Source organism: Rhodamnia argentea, chromosome 9, assembly GCF_020921035.1.
Source record: "Rhodamnia argentea isolate NSW1041297 chromosome 9, ASM2092103v1, whole genome shotgun sequence".
Classification (NCBI taxonomy): Eukaryota; Viridiplantae; Streptophyta; class Magnoliopsida; order Myrtales; family Myrtaceae; genus Rhodamnia; species Rhodamnia argentea.
Genome location: NC_063158.1, coordinates 20748083 through 20766774, shown reverse-complemented (window position 1 = coordinate 20766774; position 18692 = coordinate 20748083). Strand labels below are relative to the sequence as shown.

Here is an 18692-nt window from a genome sequence, read left to right as displayed (position 1 = left end):
CAGAAAAAAAGGAGAAAGCATGAACTGCTTTGCTGACAGCATTTCTTGATCGTAAGCAATGCCGATTGTCCTCCTGCGTATTCTGAATGGAGCTTGCAAACTTATACAAGAGACACAGCATGTATGACAACAAAATGTAACGTAATTAAGCAGCCACTTATCAGGGATGAGAAAAAGGTTAAAATAAAGGGTTAATACTACTAAAATCTCCAAACCGGTACACCCTTGACAAGTACATCCCCAAACTAATTTTTTGATTATAAAAAATCCTAAACCGATACATCCATAATAAATTTACCCTTATTTAGTTTCCGTTAAATGTTACCTTTCAAATTGCTAAGCTGGATAAAAAAATATTGCTAAGTTAGATGACACGTGACGGTTGACGGGCGTGACGGTTTGGGATTTTTATCTTTCGCTTGTCATAGGAGTACCGGTTTGAGATTTTTTGTGGTATTAACTTAATTTTAATATAAATTGACGAAGGGTAAATTTATCATAGAGAAGTCTTATTTGAAAATTTATATGTATCAGCTTTTTCGTGGTATTAATTTATAAAAGGAAAGAAAAAGTTCAATAGAACTGAAAGAGGGGTAGAAACATACCCAACATTCAAAGCCGGACCTTGTTGAACTTTTACCAGTCCACTCGGGTAGGCGTACTGCCAGAAAAGCTGTAGTATTTGACTTTCGTTGTTTTCGTACCCGAACGATAAAACAGCGTCACTTCTCTGTTTACATTTCCTCTTCCTCTTTATTCATTTCGCCTCCGGAAGACCAGTCAACCCAGAATCCTCCATTCAGAAGACAACGCGGTTTTCGAGTCATTACAGTCAAAAGACAACCTTGGAACGAGCAAAGAAGCCAGCACGGAGCTGCGGAAGTCCAAATCTTTAGCCCACCCCCGAACCCACCAAAAGAGAATTCGCCCTTTTCGACCACTCTGAGAGATTCCTCCATGGGATTTAACACCCCAATCTGTCATTCCCGTCATACCCATCATCAGCATCATCGTTTCTTGCGTCAATGAAAGATCCTGACTCGATGGAAAGCCTGAGCTTGAGCCCGGATGATGCCTTGACCGCCACCCTCTTCAACTCTGTTCAGGCTCTGGGCAGGGGATTTGATGTCACTTCTGATATCAGGCTCCTTTATTGCAAGGGTGCTCCGGGGTCCAGGCTTGTGGTCCTTGACGATGATCGTGTGAGGGATCTTGTGGTGTCCGATGGTGTTGTCCTGCCTAGTGTGTCCGCTGATATTGAGTGCTCGCGAGGGAGAGGGAAGATTGAGAGGTCTAGTGTCTGTAGCTTCCATGAGGTGAGAGTTTCTTGATCTTGAATTCTGGGTCGTGTTCTTTTTCTTCTTGTTTGATTTGTGGATTGTTTTGGGGATGAACTTGTGGGCATATTTTGTTTTGCTTATTGATGGCTTGTGGGCGTGGGATTTCGTTGTGGCATGCTCTAACTTTTGGTTTTGAAACTGCATCTGAGGACATGATGGATATGCAGAATCTTTTGTTGCTTCCAAATTGGCTTCTGTATTTGCGCACAAAAAGGTGGCAAGTCTTGCTTAGTTTTATTCATTGATCTATGCTAATAGGAGAATTTGTGGTTAGCTTCAGTTTCCTAGTTGACCTGAAGAGAACAACCTCTTGCACTTGCGGCAGTTTTATGTTTATGTGGAGAGAATAAAATGTCAGGCTTTAGTAGTGTCAACAGTGGTTAACTTTATTTGAACAACGTATATATACAAACTAGGGTAAAACTCCCAAAACCCACAAGCTCACAAAGACCATTCTACCCTTACTCTTTAACACTCCCCCTCAAGTTGGAGCATGGATATCAAGTATGCCCAGCTTGTTACGTATATACTCAACCCTACTACTCCCTAAAGATTTGGTGAAAATATCAGCCGGTTGTTCACCAGTCCTAATATAACTAGTAGAGATAACTCTAGCTTGAAGTTTCTCACGAACAAGATGACAATCAACTTCAATATGCTTGGTATGCTCATGGAATACTGGATTAGAAGCAATATGGACAGCTGCTTGATTATCGCACCGCAACTTCATTGGTGCGGGACCTTTGAATCCGAGTTCAACTAATAGCTAACGCATCCGCATTAACTCACAAGTAGCTTGAGCTATAGCCCTATATTCTGATTCTGCGCTTGATCTAGCCACAATACTTTGCTTCTTACTCTTTCAAGATACTAGGTTTCCTCCCACAAAGGTGCAATAACCCGATGTAGATCTTCTATCTATGGGATATCCTTCCCAATCAGCATCCAAGAAGGCTTCCACTCTTCCGTGACCATGATTCCTATAAATGAGCCCACGACCTGGGGCTTTCTTCAAGTATCTCATAATTCTGATTACGGCATCCCAATGTGAGGTGCAGGGGGAAGACATAAACCGACTCACAACACTCATCGGAAAGGAAATATCAAGTCGAGTGATAGTCAGATAATTTAGCTTTCCAACAAGTCTCCGATACCTTTACGGATCATCTAATAATTCACCATCCTCTGCCATCAACTTCAAGCCCACTTCCATCGGTGTATCCAATGGTTTAGCTCCTAACATACCCGTCTTAGTAAGTAAATCCAGAACATACTTTTGTTGTGAAATATGAATGCCTTTCTTCGCCCGTGCTACTTCGATACTTTCTTAGTATCCCAAATCCTTTGTATGGAATTGCTGCTGCAGATACAATTTTATCTCATCAATTCCCGTAGAATCATCTCCAGTTATGACAATATCATCCACATAAACTATAAGAAATATGCGACCAGCTTCGGAAACTCGGTAAAACATCAAATGTTCTCCAAGACATCTACTCAGTCCAAATTGGAGTACCGCATCGAAAAACTTCCCAAACCATGCTCCGGGAGATTGTTTCAAACCGTATAAAGATATTTTTAAGCAACAAACATGGCCGGACTCCCCCCGAGCAACAAACCCAGGTGGTTGCTCTATGTACACCTCTTCCTATAAATCTCCATGAAGAAAGGCATTTTTAACATCAAGCTGAAACAGAGACCAACTAACAGAAGTAGCCAAAGAAAGTAAGAGACGAACAGAGGTCATCTTAGCCACCGAGGAAAAGGTATCACCATAATCGACTCCAGAAACTTGTGCATACCCTTTAGCAACCAATCCGGCCTTAAGACGAGCAAGAGAACCATCGGGATTAACCTTGATAGTAAATACCCACTTACATTCAATAGCTATCTTTTAGGCAGGTAAAGAGACAAGATCCCAAGTTTGGTTTTGGTCAAATGCCAATAGTTCCTCCTCCATAGCTTTCCTCCAGCCTGGACTAAATAATGCTTTAGCAACAGTTTTAGGAATAGGATGTGTATCAATGGTCATTAGACTAGCACGACAAGTCGTGCAATAATAGGAGACAAACCGTGCAATAGGGTGTTTCGTACAACTACGAACTCCTTTGCGATGTGTAATGGGAATATCAAGGTTAGTATATGACCGACTTACCTCAAGTTCGGAGGATGAAGAAGACGAGATAGGCTCATACTCATCTGCTGGGGGCTTCACATGCCGACGAGGACGTCTACCGTAAACATATTGGATAGGTGGAGGAGTTGGAGGTTCCGAAGTGGGTGTTGATTCCATAATGACATATGTCAAGGAATCATCATCCATTGTAGGAGGCGCCATTGGAATATCAGAATAGACAGTAGACTCAAAAAATGAAACATCTACAGTAGTAAAATACTTATGCAAAGAGGGACAAGAGCACCGATAACCCTTACGTGTATGAGAGTACCCCACAAAGATGCATTTAAGAGATCGTGGATCAAGTTTAGAAAGTCCTGGACGATGATCACGAATATAATGGACACAACCAAATATACGAGGTGGCGAGATGAAATAAAGGGTCGAAGGAAAAAGGAGAGAGTGAGGAATTGCACCTTAAGAACGGAGGATGGCATGCGATTGATAAGATAGCATGCAATCATAACAAAGTCAGCCCAAAAAGATTTATCTATTTTCATTTCAAACATCAAAGAACGAGTAACTTCTAACAAGTGACGATTCTTTCTTTCGGCTACACCATTTTGTTATGGTGTATCCGAACAAGAAGATTGATGAAGAATGCCCCGTTGAGACATGAATTCAGAGAAAGGCTTAGAAAAATACTCTTTGGCGTTGTCACTTCGAAGAATACGAACAAAGGTAGAAAATTGAGTATGTACTTCGTTAACAAATGCACAAAAAATAGAGAACAACTCGTAACGACTTTTCATTAGATATAACTAAGTGGCTCTTGACTAATCATCTACAAAAGTAACGAAGTACTTAAAGCCTAACTTTGAAGTAATCGGACAAGGACCCCAAACATCAGAATGAACTAACGCAAATGGCCGAGAGTCCTGTTTATTGACTCTGTTTATTGACTCTTGGACTATAACTAATACGGTGCAATTTCCCAAACCGACACGACTCACACTCAATATGAGATAAAGAATGAAAACAAGAATCTAACTTCCGCAAACTTCTCAAAGAGGGATGTCCCAAGCGACAATGAATTTGATGTGGGGAAACCGTCGAACAAGCAACACCGGTAGTATCATCAAACACGTATAGCCCCCCCGACATGTGTCCCCTACCAATTGTCTTCTTCGTCTTCAAATCCCGAAAGACACAGGAATCGGGATAGAAGGTTACAGAATAGTTATATTCTTTGGTAAGATGACTAACGGACATAAGGTTAAATGGAAAATTTGGGAGGTACATGACGGAAGATAACGATATGGAGGATGTCAGGGGAACCGTGCCTATCCCTTTTATCGTGGATAAAGAACCATCGGCTATAGTAACATTGGAGACAGACTCATGAAAGGTAGAAAATATACCCGAAGATCCAATCATATGATCTGTCGCACCTGAATCAATGATCCAGGACCAAGAGGTAGATGAGAGACATGTTGTTGCATTACCCGTCCGAGCAAAGGTAGTCGTGGAAGAGGAAACTGGTTGAGAGATCCGGAACCGATTGTACCTAGCAAGTTCCTCTTCTGACATTCCGATCAATGTTCCTCCCTCGGAGGACCGAGAAGAAATAACGGACTCACCTGCATTAGCTACATTTGCTACAATTGAATGAGGGGGCCTTCCATGAAGTTTATAGCAGAAACGCTGAATATGTCCAGACATACCACAATAATGACATGTGCGTGCAAGTCCAAGATATCGCCCCGAGTCACCGGAGGTGCTACTATATGATTGTGATTGGTCTCAACCGAACCCACGGCCATTACCACCACTACTAAAGCCGCGACCACTCCGACCACCACCATGACTTCGACCACCACCTTGGTTCCCTTGGATTGCCAAGGCGCAGCTTTCACCTGTGGGGGATATATCTTTAGATGATTCACGTGAGACCCTTAAGACCCGAGAAAAGGTCTCCGTCGGTGAGGCCACGTTGTCTCCTCCAAGAATTTGTGAACGAACCGCCTCAAACTCTGGTCCTAATGCTCCCAAAAAACCCATAACAGCCAATTGTTCTCGCTGCTCTTGCATCTTCTTAACATCAGGGGTAATTGGCAAAAGATGATTAAGTTCCTCATACATTTGTTTAAAATCAACAAAGAATCGAGTAAGAGGCCAACCCTTTCTATCAGCTCTAAAGAAATCCCGAGAAACTTCATAAATACTTGATAGATTATTTTCTCCAGAATAGAGGACATTCAAGTAATCCCACAGCTCTTTAACCGTAGTGACATGTGTAACTAAGGCAGCCACATGAGATTCCATAGAATTCCACATTTGTCCAAGAATTTTGGCATCCATTGTATTCCATTTAGTATCGGCATCGGTTCGTTCACTTGTCAAATGATGATTCAGCTCTCTTCCAATCAATACTACCATCACAATTCTTCTCCAATGGTGGTAATTGAAGACACCAGCTAATTTTTCCTCTGTCAAACGACTAGAGGATGCGGATACGACCTCGGTCACTACTCCTTTGCCGTCCGCCATAACTCAAGCTTCCGAACGACCAATAAATTAGAAATCAAACACCCCCTCCAAATCAAGAACAAAACTTCTCGGATTATCACAATACCACGAATTACCAATTAAATCGGTACCAATGATCAATAGTGAGGACTAAAATCAACAATCGAGACCCCCACAATCTTCTCCTTAACCATCAAGATCACCAAAACCTTCCTGGTACAAACTAGCTTCCACGTAAACACTGCACACCTCAACTCAACATAACATCCACAGGTACCAACTTCCACAAAAAACAAGATTCAGTTTCAGCAACACTTCACACCTCCATAAAATCCGACATCCATGCCATTTACCTAGATTTTCACCTGCCGGAGCATCAGAAAATCAGCCGGAGAACTCCTTCGCCTCAGCAGCACATCAAAAACACCAATGCCGGAGAACACTGGCTTGAACCGACGTTGGAGCTGAGCTGCGCCGACTCGCTGGGTTAGGACGATGCCGGAGAAGGACTTTGCCGGCCTAGGTGACGTCCAGCGACGTTAGATCTGGCTTCGCCTGGCCTGGGCGATGCTTGAGAAATACTTCGCCGGCCCAGGCGACGTCCAGCGACGTCGGATCAGGCTTCGCCTGGCCTGAGCGACCTTGGATCTGGCTCGCCGGATCTGAACGACGGTCGCCGAGCTTGGGCGACGTCGGGCTAAGGTTGCCGGCCTTGGGATCTGTTTCGTCGGCCTTCGCCGGGCTTGGATCTGTGTTCGCCGGGCTTGATTCTTCAAGTAGCGGTGGTCGGTGATAATTTTAGGGTTCAGATCTAGGGTTTAGGCCTAGATCTAGGGTTTAGGCTTTGATACCATGTCAATAGTGATTAACTTTATTTGATGAGAAAACAACGCATGTATACAAACTAGGGTAAAACTCCCAAAACCCACAAGCCCACAAAGACCATTCTACCCTTACTCTTTAGCAAGTAGGATATGGAAACCGACATTTTGTTTAGCGATGTGAAGAGCACAGTGTCTTTGTACTTCAAGCCAATGGTACGGAGAGCACTGCCATCTTCCAAGCTTACACAGCTTGCTCAAGTTGCCTACTTGTTTTTTATTCAGGGATGGTACCCCTTTGGTTTCCGGGTAAAAATGAATATTAAGATAGATCTATTGAGCTAATGCCGAGTCCTTGGTGGTTGGGGAACTCACGCAGCTTAGATATTTGACAATGATTCTCTTCCAGCCTTTAGTTATATGAAATCAGGGATTGTTGAGATTGATAGCATGCGGGATGTTATATCTGGAACACAGTAGAGCAGATCCTCATGTAGTTGAGTTGAGATGTCACTATCCACTTGGGAAGAGAGTACAAATTAAGTCAAGTTGAAGGAGCTCTTAGAGGGCTATTGAACTAAGAGAATCTTGAGTGAGATGAGAAGAATTAAGATTGAGAAGAGAAGAGAATAGATGAGAAGGGGATTGAAGAAGAGATAGTGAGTTGAGAGAGAATATTGCTTCTGCATTTCTTTTGCTATTATTTCTTTCGTTAAGGAAAATAGCAAGAGAAATGAGCTTATATCTGCTCTTACAACTTCCCATTGGCATAATAGTAGTAGAACTCCTAAAGCCATCATAATAGCAATTTTGCTACTACTTTCTAACTAACAGCCATATGACAACCATCATTCTCTCGTCTACCCTCTCGTATGATCTATTCACTCATATTACTCTGGGGATATGACATGTTGCAGACGCTGGTCAGAAAGTTTTGCCTTGTCTTCTCATTCTCAATGCAGATTTACTTAGAGTTACGGTGTTTGTTGCATTCAACTTGACTATTTACTCAAGGAAAGTATTTTTCTGTGGGGGGACTAAAGTTGACTGAAAAATATTGGGTACTCAAACTTTGTAAGCGCCAGAACTGGCTTGCAGTTTGAGGGAGCATTTATAAATGAAACTGTTTAATACAGTGTTTTACATCTCTGTCCTTTTGCTGAGGTCAATTCACTTGGTTTGCTGTGGGGGTGGTTTGGGAATTTGAATTAAAAGGAGCGAGATAAAGGAGCAAACTGTCAAAGCCGTTTTTTTTTTACCTGATAACTAGTAGAGTTGAGTTTAAGTTTCATCTTCCTGAGTTTTCTAAATTTGTTGAACCTGGACAGCGAGGTAATGATCATGGAAGGGTATGACACTGAACTAAATTCTGGCTTTGTTTGTACTATGATGCACAAGGTATTGGGTACTAAATTTTGGACATGAGACTACTGCATGAAAAAAGTTTACTGTCTCGAGCGCTTCTGCCTTTTCTCTTTGCATGTCACTATGTTAGTAAGAATAGTGCTAGGTACACCGAGACTGGTTTCAAAAATGGTTTACTAAGTAATGTGGCAGATCCTTATTGGGTGTCGAACATGGCCTAGTGGTTTAAAAGACTCCTACAGTCTACCATGTTACTTTGTAGACCTGTGTGTACACTGGTATTAGTACACCTTGCATTACTTACATCAGTAATTACTGGAAACATAGGGTGACTTGCCTGAATGCCTTCCAGATAAGGTAATCTGGGTTCCAACATCCTGTACAATAATTGATTGTAATGTCAAATCTGTCCATTATAAGTAATTTAGATGGTAATTTTTAGTGTTGATCATTTCATATAAAATTTTGCTTTAGCCTGAAAGGGCAGGGGAAGACGTAAAACATGTGAAATGAGACAATAAATAAAGATTTCGGGCATTCAGAGTTTCAAAAGACTTGATAAAGAATCGACTGCAATGGTAAAAGGGCCATATGGCGACTCCACTTAGTGGGAAAAGGCTTATTCTGTTTTTTTCGCTGCTTTCTATTATGCAGTTTCAAGTTTCAACTTCCTTCTTGTTTCAAGGGTCATCTGGTTTAGTACATCCCCAGATCATCCGATTAGTTACACTTGAAACTTTTTAAGCTTGTTGCTTTCTCAGCATTGGCAAGGATAAGATGATGAAAGCTTTGTTCCTTAGAATGAGGTGGCAATATACACCTCATCTTTTGATTTTCTTTACCTCTTTATGAATTTAATAAAATTACGTTGGAAATGTACAATCTGATGAGACATGGCATACTTTTTTTAGCAACCATAAATTATCTAAATTGACATGTTTAAATGTTGAGAGCCATTACAAGCTCATTTTTCTGTGATACTTCTTGTGCAGTAGCTGTTTATTTGTTGAGACAGTAGAAATGAGATGAAGGAGAGAAAAATTGGGATTAGAATGTGCTTGCATAAAAAATAATATTGCATATAATTCTTTGACACTAGATAATCCTTGAAAATCCATATGCCAAAGATCATGATGAAAATTACATCTAACAAGCTCATCTTACTCTAGCTATCATTAAGGTCAAATTGTAAGATTGGCAATTGTACCTGAATGTTTAGACTATTAAATACAGTAATGAACACACAAAAAAGTTCCACTTGCATAATCTGTATCCTACATGCGAAATTCTATTTATTGAGTCATAAGGGAATATGTTACTGGAAAGAAAGGGGCTGGAATAGTCGCTTAAGAAGGGAAACCATAATTTGTGTTGAATTATGAAGCTAGGATTGTAGGAGAAAGTATATTAAAGACAAGTTTTCTACCCATCTTTCATTTCTAATGACAACTCAGTACCGTTTAGTACACTCATCAAAGCTATCTAAGCTATCCATGGGATGTAGACTTCTGAAGCTGTAGCTAATGCCTTGCGTAATTTAGAAAATTCTTTCACATTTGGTGCTATTTTTAATCAGGTCACTTTAATTTGGCTATTTTTACATTTGAAACGGTTTGAATTTTAAGTGGCTCTGGTGACTTATTCTTCAATTGCTATCTGTTGGTGTTTTCATTGGGTGGTTGACAGAGTGACTCAATTGAACCATTATAGAAGTAACATGACTTGGATCAATATATCAATCTTTTCTGAAAGTCAGTAAAACGATTGGTAATAAATAAAGTCATTTACTCCAAATACTTCTGATAAAAAGCTCTTTAAGAGCGAACTCTTTGAGGTGGGGGAATTTTTTCCCATTCTTATCTTTTTCCTTTGCAACTTGCATGATGCCTTGTATGCCAGATAAGGCCAGACAAGAATTGTTGACTTCTCACTCTTAAATGCATATAAGATAGATCATTTTGCATCTTTCTTGCATCATGAATGAACTCCCTGTCCACATATCCGTTCTTGTGGATGGTCTGGATTCTTTTCTGGCTGATAACTCCAATGGGTGGTTTCACTAAGACTATTACTGTCAAAATTTCAGATGGCCGAATATTTTAATGACCAATCAGGTATATCAGGATCAACACCACTTGGAAGCTTCAATGCCATGTTCAATTTTACCGGCTCTTGGCAAGTTGATGCAGCATCTACAAAGTCACTTTCCATGGTTGGGTACTTCATTCCCTTGTTTAAGGTTGAATTGACAAAGCTTGAGTTGGTTTTACGGGAGGAAATCAAGCGCGCTGTTCCCTACTCATGGGATCCTGCTTCTCTGGCTAGGTAATCGTTCATAACCTATCTTGCTTGTACATTCTGTTCCAATTTACTATTTACACACTTGGTGATTCTCGCTTACACAGTTCAAACTGTCTCTATCTTGATCACAGTAATTAACAAGTCCAAATTAATAAATATGCCAACTCCATACCCCCTGTATGATTTCATTATGAAGTTTTAGTTCCACCTTAATGCATCCATCTTTTTATGCAGAAATAATTCTTTCATTCATCTTCTAACATTGAATACCCGTATGGATAATCAGCTAAATCTTGAAGTTTTAGATACTTTGAATCTTTTACTGTTATCCCCTTGCACGGAATTTTAAGTCTGCCACCTTTCTAACACGAATCTCTATTTCTAATCACTTGGCCTGAATGGAGCATTAGAAGATCTTCACTCAAGGCAACCAAAGCATCTCAAACAAGCCTTTTGCATCTATATCTTTCATTGTGTTAAATTTAACTTCATCGTGCCTTCAGAACAGTCATTATGAGAATCTTGTAAACAACAGAATGCTTTTTCCTCTCTATTTAAAGAAATTGCTATGAACACCTTGACTTACTCTGGAAAAATCAAGCCATATTTTATCTGTTCAACAGTAGCAATATTTCCAAAACTAGTGTATGCCTCATTCCATCCTGTGATGAGGCTTTATGTGGTGAGTTCAAACTCAATACATCATGAGTTTGAGTCATACGTTGATTATTCTAATATTGATACTTCTACAGTTTAAATTTTGGGTGGGGAAATGCTGGGCTTCCCTCCCTGGTTTTCCTTTGTATCCGTCTCTGCTACTTCTATTGATGTATCTGCATGAAGTCACAGGAGTAATTCAAGTTAGCCTTCAACTTCCTCACACTTTGTTTTCTTAATCGTCAGCTTTATCGAGAACTTTGGTACCCATATTGTTACTTCTGCAACTGTCGGTGGAAGAGATGTAGTTTATATCAGGCAGCATCAATCATCTTCTTTGTCAACATCAGACATTGAAAGTTATGTAAAAGACATTGAGATTCATCGGTTTCAAGAATCCAGGAATCAACCAAATGCAGGCCTCCCAAAATACAAAGACAAGGTAAGTATCAGAATGTCGCCTAGTCCCAAAATTTCTCCTTTCCATTGTAGAAATTTTCCTCATAAACTTGCAACAGTCCAACAGTGGACAAAGTGACTATGACCTTCATTTTATTTTTTACTCCAAGAGCTGTATTCAAATTCTGTCACGTGATATTCTCCTCATTTTGGAAGCACTAATCATGTAAGATGTCCAATTATTTGCTGCAGGATGTCACAGTAATCTTTAGGAGGCGAGGCGGTGACGATCTTGAGCAGAATCAGGCTAAGTGGGCCGACACTGTAAGATTAGCACCAGACGTGATTAACATGACATTTACACCCATTGTTAAACTTCTCGAAGGAGTGCCTGGTATAAAGCACTTGGCCCGTGCTATAGACTTATATTTGGAATGTGAGTGTTCATTTCCTATAACTGTTCATTAATTTGAGTGATTGGTAAAGGCAATGCTTTTTGAGGTTTTACTGATCTTTGGTTTTATTATGAAGATTATTGAGGTTCAACAAACTGTTAGATAAGAAACTTGTTATTTGAAGTATATTTTCATACAACACCAATTTCTGAGAATTGGTGGAATCACTAACTTGTTGAGCTTCTGAGGTTCTGTTTTTTTCCCTATTGTAATGACTTAAAATGAGTGATTTTTTAACTCGATGCAGATATGGGAACTAAATCAGCTTAATTTCTGGATGAATTCTGTCCAGTTAATTTCACCTATTCTGTTGCATTTCTGATAAGTGGCAGAAACTTCAAAACTTCCTTGAAATATATATATATATATATATATATATATATATGTATGTATGGTCAAATCTTTGAAATAGTTTAATTTCTACAAGTTTGTGATTAAATATGTTAGGAAACTAATGAATTTCTTGTTTTTGTGTCGAGATGAGAATGTCCGCATCTGATTTTACTTTAGATAATCGAATGTGTGCAACTTGTTTGTTGTTCCAACCAGATAAACCTCCGATCGAGGATCTACAGTATTTTTTGGATTTTCAAATTGCTAGTGTCTGGGCTCCGGAACAGAAGAATCTTCAAAGGAAAGAGCCTGTCTGTTCATCCCTCCAGTTCAGCTTGATGGGTCCCAAGCTATACATTAGTCCAGATCAGGTATGTTACAATTTTATCAAACTGGAAATATTACAAAACCAGATAACAAAGGAAGATACCTTATAGTACAAGGGCAAAAGGGCAATTAAAGTGAAGGATTACTTGTTTTGCTCGCTCAAAAAACAAACTTTTAAGTTGCGTCTGTTTGAAGTACTTTAACTGCAGTTGCCGAGAAGAGCAAAATAAATGAGCTTCTATGTTCATCACTATCTAGCTTGAATTTTTTAATGTTTAGTTCACAGCATACCTACTCGTTAAACAGAATAAAGCTGATCAAGCAAAGAAGTTGTCGAAAATTGTAAGAAGTGCAAGTCAAATGCACCGGTACCATACTGAAATATTTCTAATTGCAGTCACGACCTATGATTAATCCATTCATTCAAACCGAGCGATATCTCCATGCTCCTGAATAAATTGCTAAAATTGCATATTCCTATCTGATTTGGTAATTTTTCAGTTAGATGATGTTTCTTTTTATTCTTTTTCAGGTGACTGTTGGTCGTAAGCCTGTGACAGGGTTGAGACTTGCAATTGAGGGGAGCAAGCAAAATCGGCTCGCTATCCATTTGCAACACCTGGTTTCTCTTCCCAAAGTTCTCCAACCCCATTGGGACACGCACATGGCTATTGGTGCTCCCAAGTGGCAAGGCCCCGAGGAGCAGGACAGCCGTTGGTTCGAGCCGATCAAGTGGAAGAACTTTTCCCATGTCAGCACCGCTCCAATAGAGCACACCGAGACCAGCATTGGCGATCTCTCGGGGGTCCACATCGTCACGGGGGCTCAGCTCGGTGTTTGGGACTTTGGGTCCAAGAACGTACTGCACCTTAAACTCCTCTTTTCCAAGGTCCCAGGTTGTACGATAAGGCGGTCTGTATGGGATCACAACCCCGCGAATGCATCTTTGCCAAAGAATGACGGTGCTTCCTCATCAGCATCTAAAGATAAGACGACCAGTGACAAAAAGGAAGACAGTTCAAATAAACCCGGAAAACTGGTGAAGATTGTGGACATGATGGAAATGTCCAAGGGCCCGCAAGATATTCCCGGTCATTGGTTGGTTACGGGGGCAAAACTAGGAGTTGATAAGGGAAAGATCCTCTTACGCATAAAGTACTCGCTGTTGAACTACTGATTCATCGTGTATTACCCGGTAGGTTGAATTTTCTGTTTTTTGGGTGGTGTTTAGCGTAGAAAAATGCATTCTTTGCACAGGTGATCACCTTGAATTGTTCTGTACATTCTTCTTTTGTATGCCCTCTTTAAGGTCATCTATTGATGATGCAGAATTATTGACAATTTGTTTTGGTTATTCACAAATCAACTTAGTGGCTGCTGGATAATAACACTGCTGTGTAAAAGTGGTTCACTTCATTATGCGGACCAAAGTCGTGATTGTTTCCCGAATAGCCATTAGACTTCCTTAGTCTACTTCTGTAACTAGCAGATTCTTTGGTTTTGGTCCTGGCGATTAGAACGGAAGGGAAACAACGAGGGGAAAAAAGGAAAAAAAAGAAAAAAAAGAATTGAGTTCCGTAAGAGCGGATATGACGGAATGATTGGTCGCATCAGGCACACCTAATTCTGTCTGTGATTGTTTTTGTGATTGTCTTGAGGTTACCATGTTGCACTCGATGCGGAGTCATGGACTGCGTATGAAAGATCATGATGGAATCATCAGACCCGCCTAAGCCAATAGCTTTGCAGCCACGGCACATGAAATTTCTAGTCAAATGCGATTCGCATTAGTTCTATATTTTTGTCAAGCTTTTGGAGGGTCAGTTTATTTCTTGTGTACCATCAAACGCAAACCAACATTTCCAGGAAGAACATTTCAGCAGAGCATGTAAATGTGAACAGTCCTAGCGGGAATCATGCGTTTTGCACGTCCTTGCCCTTTTGACCGGCAACTTTTAGCAAGAAAGTCGACCTACGAGTTGACTTCGACTAGTTGACTTCCACTGGTCCCCCCGAATCTCGAGCTACCATCGCGGCGATCACATTCACAACCTTGGAATGAAATTTTTTAGAGTTGCTACAGTTGGACCGCGGGAGTTTTTTTTTTTTTTTCCCCTCGGTCAGAATTGGAAACTAGAACTAGTTGAAAAATGGTGGCGGGGTAACGGTATACTTGTGAGTTGACCTCACTGGACCGCCTATCTTGAGCTACAATCGCGGCTGTCCCAACCTTGAAATGAAATTCTTTAGAGTTGCCCCAGTTACACGGCGGAATCTTTTTCCCTCGGTCAGAATTGGAAACTTGAGCTCTACTGTGAAAATTTGGCTCCCCTTTTGCCCCCCCTTTCGAGCTCCATAGATCAACGAGTTCCATCTCCGCTAACGCTAGGATGATCAACATGTGAGATCTTAATCACCATCGTAAAGAATCAGTGAGACCTATCGTGTGAAGCTTTCCGCATCGACGCTTCTCTCCGTGTGTCGACTCGGAGCTTGACCTGACAAATCCATGGAGGATTCAAGATTGGATTCGAGAGGCCTTATTTTTTTCTATGTCATCATGAATTTCGAGCGAGCATTTGTTGACCAAACGCTCACACTAAGACCTGGAATCTGCATGACTGGGTCAATTTGCGGTGTTTAAGGAAGAAGACTTTTGACCACAAAAAAAAAAGGGAAGAAGACTGAAGGGAAGCATCATGCTTACACAATGTCGCTTGATTTATAAATTGGTAACGTTTTCATGAAGTTAAGATGTCGTTTTCGCTAAGGGCATCATCACGACCAAGTCCACTGGTCGTCTCTTACAAGTTCAGCAGCAACATCAACAAGAAGATGCAATCATAACCAGACAACAAAGTGGGGCATTGCTGTACTTGTATAAATACAATGTAGGAAAGGCCTAAACTCAAACTCTCTTCAGTGACTACCCGTTTGAACTTCAAGAACCAAATGGATCTCGAAACAAGGGTCTGAATATTGTCCCTTCAAATTCATTGCCTTCCTTGTTAATTTTTTGCTTGTCCTGCTGAGCGTGAGATGTTCCATTTACAGGAGAAGCCTGAGCTCGTCCAAGGGAAGGTGGATTGGAAGGGAAGAACGGCTCTGAAGCATAAACATGGAGGAATGCGAACTGGTTTGCTTATTCTCGGTATGGCATCATATTTGCGCAACTTAATGATTCGACCGAGTTGAATGCGTAGTCTTTAGCTTAGTGAATTACAGTTCAAAGTCAGGTAAATGTTGCGCCGGAATCCCCCCAGAGGGAGGAAAAGAATTTTGGACTATGAGGTTGTGCTGTGATTATACCGAGAACTCCACTAGGCATGATCATTCAAATGTTTATTTATTTGCTTTATCGAGATGGTTCTTGACCAGTTTATGTTTTGATGAATTCATCTATTGTTGCAGCTGCATTCGGATTTGAGCAGATGGCGACTGTGGCGCTGGCTGCCAACTTGGTGACATACTTCAATGGGGTCTTGCACTTTAACTTGGCAGATGCCGCCAATGAGCTCACCAGCTTCCTGGGCTCTTCCTACATTCTTTCCCTTGCTGTGGCTGCCTTAGCGGACATATACATTGGCAGATTGAATGCCACTCTCATTTCAGGCTGTGTTGAATTCCTGGTATAAATTTCACAGGCATCTATTTCTCTTGAACATGTGGCAAGCTGATGAACCGCATCTCGGAAATTGTGACGATCATCATCTTCTTTTGTTCTGTTCAGGGGCTGGTATTACTAACTGTACAAGCTCACTTTTCCGGGCTTCGCCCACCAACGTGCAACATCTTTGACCCTACTTCTCACTGCGAAAAAGTTAGGGGGGGAAATGCTGCCCTCTTCTTCATCGCGTTATACCTGTTGGCTGTTGGTTCAGCCGGAATCAAAGCTGCGTTGCTGCCCCATGGAGCCGACCAGTTTGACGAGAAGGACCCTAGGGAAGCAAGGGGCATGTCGAGCTTCTTCAACTTCGTGTTGCTAATTGCGTCTCTCGGCGGCGCAGCTAGTTTGACACTCATCGTGTGGGTACAGGACAACAAAGGGTGGGACCGGGGCTTCGGGTTATCTACTCTGGCCATGTTCGTGGGCATGGTGTTATTCACAGTAGGACTGCCGATGCACCGGATACAGCCCGTTCAAGGAACCAGCACAATCGTTGAAATAGTCCAGGTCTATGAAAGTTCCTAAATGGGCTTTGTCCTAACTTATGATCGTTCAGGGCTCTAATTGTGGTTGCTCTCACTGATGGCTCTCAGGTATATGTTGCCGCGATTCGAAATAGAAAGCTTCAACTCCCTGAGGATCCAGCGGAGCTGTACGAGATTGACAGAGATGCGGAAGCCGCTGCTGATCAAGAATTTCTACCTCACAGAGATACTTTCAGGTCATTGCACATTACTTTCCCTACGAAGAAACGAACATTTATTCAAGTTTATGATCTCCTAATAAATTGTATCAATGGAATCTCAGGTTCCTAGACAAGGCGGCCGTGAAGGAAACACCGGCACTGCAACACAGGCACTCTGAATCTCCAAGCCCGTGGAAGCTGTGCCGGATGACCCAAGTGGAGAGCGCAAAAATTGTGCTCGGCATGGTTCCAATCTTTGGCTGCACCATAATCATGACCCTCGGCCTGGCTCAGCTCCAGACCTTCTCCATCCAACAGGGCCTAACGATGGATACAAGAATAGGTTCGTTCAATATCCCGCCCGCCACGCTCCCCGTCATCCCGGTATCCTTCCTTATCTTCATAGTCCCCATCTACGACCGGGTGATCGTCCCGTTCATCAGGAAATTCACAGGCCACCCGACAGGCATAACCCACCTGCAGAGAATAGGTGTCGGACTTGTTCTATCAGCGATCTCGATGGCCGTGGCTGCAATCGTGGAGGTGAAGCGGAAAAAGGTAGCCCGGGACCATGGCATGCTCGATGCGATACCTGTCGCTCAGCCGCTGCCCATCAGCGTGTTCTGGCTCTCCTTCCAGTACTTCATCTATGGGATCGCCGACTTGTTCACGTATGTTGGGCTTCTCGAGTTATTCTACTCCGAGGCGCCAAAGGGGATCAAGTCGCTCTCGACCTGCTTCATGTGGTGTTCCATGGCGCTTGGGTTTTTCTTCAGCAGCATATTGGTCAAGATTGTGAACAGGGCAACAGAGGGCGGGACCAAGGGTGGTGGTTGGCTTGCGGGGAACAACATTAACAGGAACCATTTGAATCTGTTCTATTTGCTGCTTTCAAGCCTGAGCACTTGCAACTTCTTCATATACCTGTTTGTTGCTAGCAGGTACAAGTATAGGCCTCGAATAACGCCTGTTGTCTCCAACTAGATGAACCAAGTCAGGAAGACATCAATTCATGGAGATCTGTCGTTAATAAGTGTGACTGTTGTGTCGCTTCTTAAATTGCATGTATTTTTTGTTCGTTTGTGTACGTTTCTTCTGGCAAAAAGGAAGTGAAGTGTACAATTTCAAATAGCTGGTTCTTTCATCTTTGAACATGACAACAGACAATTGCACTGTTTTCATTCACCTTCTTTGTGACAATTTGGTGCGACGATGGCGGGCTATGGTTGCCGGGTCCAGAGGGCCTAGATAAGGAACGACTCCTAGCGGGCTTCTAAAATGGTTAAAGGCCCTAGAATGAATTGGATTGTGCACCGAACAGAGGAAGAGCAATTATGAGACATATATGTAAAATTTGAACTTAATCTAGATGTGCGTTTTGATGTAACGGCAAAACTTAACTTTAGAAGTTAAAATTAAGCGTGCTCAGGTAAGAGTAGATAGATGATCTCTTGGAAAGGTATCCATATTATGCTAGAGGACAAAACTATGAGGCTCGGCGTGAAACGGGTCAAAGCAGACGCTACCTTAATGAATTAATCCATGATGTCCCAATCTCAGTGTGACATTGGCAATGGTTTGACTTTCTTAGTTTGCATCCAGGCAAAGTTCCTTGATTGAAGGTGTGTTCAACTAAAGCAAATAGTGATAAAACAATTGCTATTTTGGAACTTTTTTCCAAAGTAACTGTAAAATAA

The 18692-nt window shown here is 41.6% G+C and overlaps 2 protein-coding genes and 1 long non-coding RNA gene across 3 annotated transcripts; all 3 read left to right on the top strand.

Moving 5' to 3' along the window:
* The first annotated feature begins 721 nt into the window (after window positions 1–721).
* Window positions 722–14028, top strand: LOC115752983 (MACPF domain-containing protein CAD1). The gene is made up of 6 exons (XM_030691429.2): window positions 722–1316; window positions 10258–10496; window positions 11376–11571; window positions 11781–11964; window positions 12533–12687; window positions 13176–14028. Exons 1-6 carry the CDS (start codon window positions 1026–1028, stop codon window positions 13818–13820), a joined length of 1710 nt encoding a protein of 569 aa, XP_030547289.1. The 5' UTR covers window positions 722–1025; the 3' UTR covers window positions 13821–14028.
* LOC125316425 lies at window positions 1323–9162 on the top strand. Its single transcript, XR_007199647.1, has 3 exons — window positions 1323–1704; window positions 3239–3242; window positions 6957–9162. It is a non-coding gene; the product is annotated as an uncharacterized LOC125316425 (long non-coding RNA).
* Window positions 14029–15503: 1475 nt separating the features above from the next.
* LOC115752980 (protein NRT1/ PTR FAMILY 4.5-like) lies at window positions 15504–18073 on the top strand. The gene is made up of 6 exons (XM_030691425.2): window positions 15504–15613; window positions 15698–15794; window positions 16055–16272; window positions 16374–16817; window positions 16904–17031; window positions 17118–18073. The coding sequence occupies exons 1-6, from the start codon at window positions 15596–15598 to the stop codon at window positions 17977–17979; spliced, it is 1767 nt and encodes a 588-aa protein (XP_030547285.1). The 5' UTR covers window positions 15504–15595; the 3' UTR covers window positions 17980–18073.
* Window positions 18074–18692: the final 619 nt, after the last annotated feature.